The following is a 7,239-nucleotide window of genomic DNA, read 5'->3' on the forward strand; positions in this document are numbered from 1 at the left end:
AAGCTTAGCTTAAGCAATGCCTTGTAATCATGTGTGTATCCACTTTGGTAATTAAACCAAGTGTAGGGCCTTTATTGTAATTTGTCCAAGTGACATGTGGAGAGTGATCCATTAGTCTAGAGAGATGTGTGGCTGGGATTGTTTCACATGCTGGAAGCACTGAGCATCACTATGCATAACTAATCGTTATGCATAGTGTGTGTGCTGTGTAAGAAAGAGAACTTTCTCTCTGCTATTTGCAGAGCATAAAGCAATACAGAAATCTTCTTCAAATCTGATTGCCATTTTCGTTTCTTTCTTTTCCTAGCTAAAGCAATACAGAAATCGTTATGCACAGTTTTAAATTTCCTTATGTGTTCATTTGGTTATGAACTTTCATTTTGTTTTTAGTTTTGGATTCATTCTTTATTTTGTTTGGAATTTGGAAAACTGATTTCTAATTATGAAACATCTCTCTATTAAAATAACTTCATTAACTCCATGAAATCAGATTTGGGGCCTGGACATAAGGTCTTGTTTGTAGGTGTTGTTTTGAAGGAGATGAAAAGAGAAGAGGAAATTGAAAATCAGACAAAGGAGATTACTCCACCAAAGTTAAAGAAGATGCCATCTCACGCCACCAATACCCTCAAGAGGTTTGAGTTTTTTATTATGAATTATTGAAATATTACTTGTGGTAGGTGTGCAATTTGGAGTCGAAGCAAGGGGTCCAGTTGTTCGTTATCCGTGCCAAGCATCTTTTGAATGCGCCCAATGCAAATGCGTCGAGGGTTGGTGTAAGTGTCCATCAAATGAAATATTGAAGTTCATTCCTCAAGTCATCTCTACACATCCGCAAGCACAGAAGGAAATGCCATAACAAAAATATAAATTGAGAGAAGTATTTTACCATCATATGAAACAAGAAAGAGCACAATGAGGAAAGCTGACTTGAATGAACCTTTCTCCATATCTATTCAATTTGTTGAAAGCTAGGAAGGATTATAGGTTTGTACGTGCTATAAAACTTAAATTCGGAGTCACTAATTTTTTAAAAGACTACAAGATATATAGGCGAATTTGAAAACTATTTTCCATGATTGCACATTTCGGTGAGGTTGGATTCATGCATGAATTTTGTAAACTAATCAATTTATCGAACTATAATGGTAAATAAGTTAGCATAACAAGATTGCGATTTGATGCCTAGTATAATTAGGTGCATATTCAAGCTATAAAGCTTAATTTCTAAGTTATTTGTGCTCTCCAATCCTAAGATTATACGCAATTTATTTTTTGTAAATGAATGTGTAAAAAAGGATAGGATAAATAAATTGTGTATCCACGAAAGAAATATTATTTTAAGACATGAATTTGTTCTACCAAAATGATAACACTATGCCAAAAAAGGGCTTTAGTCCGTTGCCTATTACACATAAATACCGTGGTATTGGTGACTGTTGCCTATTCCTATGTTATAGGCAACGGATATTCTCCGTCGCTGTTTATCACTTACTACATCGTATATCAAGGAAACTCCGATGCCTATATGATTTCCGGGTGCCAAAAAAAGGTTGACTTCTGATGCCTAAACCCGAAACAGCATCAGTACTTTCAAAAGGGAGGAGGCTAAAGAGGTCTAACATCATCAGTAGTTTTAAAATGGATGAGGCTAAAGAGGTCTAACAACATCAGTGATATCTACTATGCTGATGCATATTATCAATTACAACATCGTAGAAACAAATAGTGGTGTTGTGAATTATGTTATACATCATCGCTTTTTTTGTTTTGCGGACGTGAAAAGCCTCCAATAGTGCTGGTGGTTACATAAATTCTGATGCTACTTCTCGTTTTAGGCATCAGTGATAATAGATGTTTAGTTGTTGTTTTTATCTTTCAACTTCAGTTATTTCTGGAAAACTGAAGTTGTTATAAACAATAGGCATCATTTAGGTAAGGAAAGGGTAGGTATTTTGCTTGTTTCACATCACACTTTACTTAGTTACTGTAATAGTATTTAAGAAAGGCCTCATTTCCAAATCATGTTGTGTTGCCATTGCTCATAAAAAAAAACATTATATCAACAGTAATTTAAATATATCCATAATTGTCTATATATATATAAGCAAAATACTTGAATAATCCATACTTGTCACATCCAAAACACAAATTTACCAGCCCTACACCACAAATTATCCATACTTGTCTATGCATAAGCAAAATACTAGCTAGAAAGACATATAAAATGAAGGAATGTTTAGCTTAATCAAAAAGCCATTCTAGGACATGACTTGCCAATTCTTCTCGCACCTCATCCAATTCCATTTGGGTGTACGCGCCCTTCCTTCTAGCTCTATACTGGAAAAAAAAAAACACATAGAATGTAAACACAAAATATGAACATAAGCTTAAAAAGTGCAAGGTACTAAATTTGCATAAGATATGTTGTCACTTCAAATGAACCAATATGCAAATTTACGAAATCATATTGGTGAACAAGAAAATCTAACTTGTCAATCAATCTAATTAGATAACAAGAAGTCATTAATTGGATCCCACTTCATGTTTAAACTAGCAATTAAATGATCATGTGATGGGGTAGAGAGTTGGACAAGCACAGCTAGCATTTTTTTCTCAATTGACACAGACCTAACTACCAAAAAAACAGAGGCACATTGCTGTGAAAAAAAATTACACAAGTTTCATATAACACAGACTTAACTACCAAAAAAACAGAAGTTGCAAATTTCCATAAGTACCTTATTTCGAAAATCAAGGGAGGAATCTTTACAAATTTCCTTCATGTATCTCATCACAAAATACCCACATGACTTGCCATCGCTTTGTTTAGGAGCACCCTACATTTTTACACAACAATTCAACATTTAGTTAGTTAGGTTCCTTAAAATTAAGGGTAAATTGCCGAATTGCCCCCTGAACTTGTACATAACTATCAATTTACCCCCTGACATTTTTTTTTAGCGAATTAAGGGCTCGAATTAAATTTTATTATCAATGTTCCCCCTGCCGTCTAAATCATCAACATTTCATCCAATTTGCCATTAAATATGAGGGCAAATTGGTCATTTCATATGTTAAAAATAATTAAATACTGTAAAATAAAATAATATGACATATAAAATGAAAAAAATTTATTTTAATAAACACCCTTTCTTCTCTCTCTCTCTCTCTCTCTCTCTCTCTGTGTGCGACCAAACCCATCAGCCCTCACCCTCCAAACAGCCCCATTTTATTCAGATCTTGAATCCATTGATGAGTTGTGCGATTTAGGGTCGAGATTTTGGGTGAAGGGGCAATGAACTTGTGAGGTGAAGAGGTCTGGACCTTTAAGGCTATGGGGAAAAAATCATAGGGGAAAGGGCGCGAATGGGTTTGGGTTTCTTTTCTGCAAATCCCAATCTCATTCTTCCATGGCTGAATTTAATGAGGTTTGCCATTTGTGATTTTGTGCTTCTTTTTCTCTACTCTATGTTCCATGTTTCTGATTGGCACAAAGCCACTGGTGTGGCTTTTGGGAATTATGGGTTCGTGGGGTGGGGGGGGGGGGGGGGGGGGGGGTGGGTTTGTCTGTGGGTTCTTGGTTGTTGTGGGGTGGGTCTGTGGGTTCTGTGTTCGTTGAGGGGTGGTAGTCATGGGGGAATCGGGTTGGGATGGGAATAGTCTGGGGGTAAAAAAAAATTTGAAGGGAGGTGGGGGGATTGGTCTGGAGTGAAGGGTTGGTGGTCATGGGGGAATGGGTTGGAGAAGAAGATGGTGTTTTGACTTAACAGATTTATTTTTTTCATTTTTGTTTTTTTTCTTTAATTTTTTCAAAAAATATATATTTTTTAATGATCTAACAGATTATTGGATGACATGTTGTTGATTTAAACGGTAGGGGGGAATTGATAATAAAATTTAATTCGAGCCCTTAATTTGCTAAAAAAAAAGGTCAGGGAGTAAATTGATAGTTAGGTACAAGTTCGAGGGGCATTTCGGCAATTTACCCTAAAATTAATCTTACAATGTTTGTGAAATACAAGCATACCGAAAGCATAATCCACACTGGTAATTTACGAGGTCGTCTCCCAATTTGCGCATTGAAAGCTTTGATCCCACTTTAACAGATAAATAACACTTGTTATAGACCGTAAGCCAAATGCAAAAAATTTACATATTAAGGAAATAACTAAGAGAGACGGACTTACTCATTTACAACAGTTTTCCATGCATCATGAGGGTGACGAGCCCCAAGAGGATCCATGACATACACATTATCTTTGTCCTCATCAATTATTGTTAGGATCCAATGTCCCCTAATGTTAATTCAAAACATATTAGTAATACTCAAACATTCCTTGTAAAAAAAAAAAAAAAACCACTTTACTTACCCAGGATTATATGGAATCAAAAAGATGCTGTCAATGCTCGTTTGTTTCAAACATTTCGTAATGTATTCCGACCTCAAATTCCCATCTCTTGGATCATGTGCGGTACGTGCTGGGTCCATAAATCCAATGACTTGATCCCTTTGTTGGCTTTTTACCAAGCGAAACAAATAGCTGCCAACCATTTTCCATAGTTACTAACTAAATGAGACACAAGATTAATAGCCAATATGAGAAACAGAAAATTATAAAACATCAAGTTACTATTACCTAATATAAGCAGTTATTATAGCTTGTCCTATTTCTCTCATTTCAGCGAACGCAATAACTTGTTCTTGAAAGATGTATACCATCTTTTTCACACCAAATATGTCCTCATCAATATTTGTGGAGATAGTTTGACCTTTGGACATCACTTGATGTGCGTATGCATATAAAACCTTGCAAGACTTTGGCATTGTTGGTGATATAGTCTTGAATAAAGTCTTTGCTAATTTTTCCTTTGTAGTTTCCCTCTTCTTCTACAATTATTGCATAAAGCAGAAGGTTATATATATAAATATATGCAATTACATACATATTAGTTAGAACAAAACATACAAAGCTTAAAAGAAAAGAAGTTTACCACTTTATCATCAAAGACAATAAGATCTTGAGGCCAAGCTACTTGCGACCCAATGGCATCCCCAACCGTTTCTAACACTCCTTTCACAGGGATTGGTAGTGGAGAATCTCCCTTTAGTGCACAATTCACAGCTACTCTTATGTTCCCCTCTCCCAAAGGAACATTATGAACCAGCTGGTTTGGCACATTAATCTCAACTATTGTGCCACTTGCAACAAGGTTTGCCTTTTCGCCGAAAGCCATTTTGCATTCTTTCCCCTAAGATGCATATAAAAGGCAAGTCACAAATATAATACAAGCTAAACATATCAATTTCAGCAAGCATTTATATCAATTAAGTAGAAGATGGAGTCAAAAGAAAGAGATCGTAGAGGCCTAGGAAAAAACCAGAGGCCTAGGAAGCTTCACAGTTAATATTCACGAGCTTGGCTTACAAATTAATTAAGTAAGAGATTGTGGGTGGTCTATTTAATTGTAGAATCAAATGTCATTGCCTTATTGGGTAAATGAGAATGAAGAATATAAACCCTTTTCCTACTTAATAACAATATCTTGGGCAAATAGGAATTCATCTTTTAAAGTGCTAAGTAATTCTCTGCATGCACATGCTTTCTAACATTAGACAGGGAAAAAATTTATAATTAGTCAAACAATTAATGTAAGCAAGCAATTCATAACATTAAGATCACGAACAAACAAATAAATGAAAAAGGAGAGCAATGATGAATCATTACACCAATCTGCACAAAACTAACAACATTTATTTCCAGTGAATTTGTAAAAAAGTTCAGATATTATGGCCATGAAATTCATATAAATCGTATTCTAATCAGTAATTTTGTGTGTACATATTTAGAGCAAGTATATCAAAGTAAATGAAAAATCAGCATTACCTTCATAAACTCACTTTCAGTTTGCTCCACCACATCCTCACAACCTTCTTCACCACAAATTTCTCTCTATGTTTGTTGATGCTTTCTCGGATAAGATGGGAGATGGATGCATATTTGGGGATTGGAGAGATGTGTTATTAGGAACTTGAGTGTTAATCACCACCTTTAGCATCTCGATTTGGTTTTGAAGAGCTTGTTGCGCAGCTTCATGCCTTTTTTGTTGTTCTTCCATCATCTTTCTTGTTTGTCACCTTCCATCGTGAGAGGCCACATTTAGGGCAGGTTGTCAAATCGTGATACTTATTCCTATATAAAATGAAATCATTGTAGCATGCATGTATCTTCTCATACTTCAATCCCAAGGCATTCAATGTCTTCTTTGCCTCATACATACATGATGGTAGCTCTTGACCAATTGGAAGCAAATGTCCAACTTCAATAAGCATATTGGAGAAACAATTGTCGGTCATGCCATGCCTTGCTTTAAGATTGTACAACTTAACCAATCCCGACAACTTGGTGTGCTTATGACACCCAGGATAAAGAGGTTTTTCTGCTTCTTCCACAAACTTCCTAAATTCGTCCGGATTTTCAGTGAAGTATTCATGTGCACCTTCGCACATATCAATTGTCTCATCCACTACATCACGTTCAAGATATGGTTCTTGATTTACACTTTCACTTCCATTTGATTCAATAGGTTGCCCATGCCATATCCAATCCTTATACCTTTGGTCAACCCCATTGAAATACAAATGCTCCCTTATTACTCTAATAGTAAACTTTCTTCTATTCCCACATCTCTGGCATGGACAATGAATGCGCCTATGATCAATAGCATTTGCTAATGCTATCCTTAGAAATTCTTCAACCCCATCTTCATACTCTTTGCTTCTTCTATCTTCATGCATCCAAGATTTATCCATATCCCTTTAACCAATCCATTTCATAAACACAAAAAATATTATAAACAACTTGAGTTCACATTTCAAATAATGAGGGAAGCTGCCTATTATATGAGAGCATCTCAAGTTGCTTTAATATTGCAAATAAAAAACAAATATGCCCAAACAATATATAAATTGAACCCTAACTGAATGAGTGTTTTAATGATGCATATGCAGTTTATCCTATAGCTAGCATTTAGAGTACTTCACAAAAAAAAAGAAAAAAAAGAAAGAAAGAAAGAAACCCAAATTTAAGCATGGCATGAAAAAGTGCAAGAACTTGTAAATTTTGATGAAATACAAGTGTACTTACAGCAGTCAAAAGATCAGTAGTTGCAGAAACAGATCTGATCCCTCTTTGACAACCCTGCAAATTAAGGCAAATACAAATTAACATATTATTT

At 35.3% G+C, this 7,239-nt stretch overlaps 1 protein-coding gene across 1 annotated transcript; it reads right to left on the bottom strand.

The window, feature by feature from the left end:
- Positions 1-2,244: 2,244 nt before the first annotated feature.
- LOC148292770 (uncharacterized) lies at positions 2,245-6,112 on the bottom strand. Its single transcript, XM_088243996.1, has 8 exons — positions 5,889-6,112; positions 4,996-5,253; positions 4,641-4,891; positions 4,446-4,544; positions 4,191-4,298; positions 4,031-4,100; positions 2,742-2,840; positions 2,245-2,340 (listed from the first exon to the last, which is right to left on the bottom strand). The coding sequence occupies exons 1-8, from the start codon at positions 5,892-5,894 to the stop codon at positions 2,245-2,247; spliced, it is 987 nt and encodes a 328-aa protein (XP_088100122.1). The 5' UTR covers positions 5,895-6,112.
- Between the last annotated feature and the right edge of the window lie 1,127 nt (positions 6,113-7,239).

The sequence above is a fragment of the Prunus avium genome, chromosome 7 (genome assembly GCF_965620075.1).
Source record: "Prunus avium chromosome 7, drPruAviu1.hap1.1, whole genome shotgun sequence".
NCBI classification, from domain to species: domain Eukaryota; kingdom Viridiplantae; phylum Streptophyta; class Magnoliopsida; order Rosales; family Rosaceae; genus Prunus; species Prunus avium.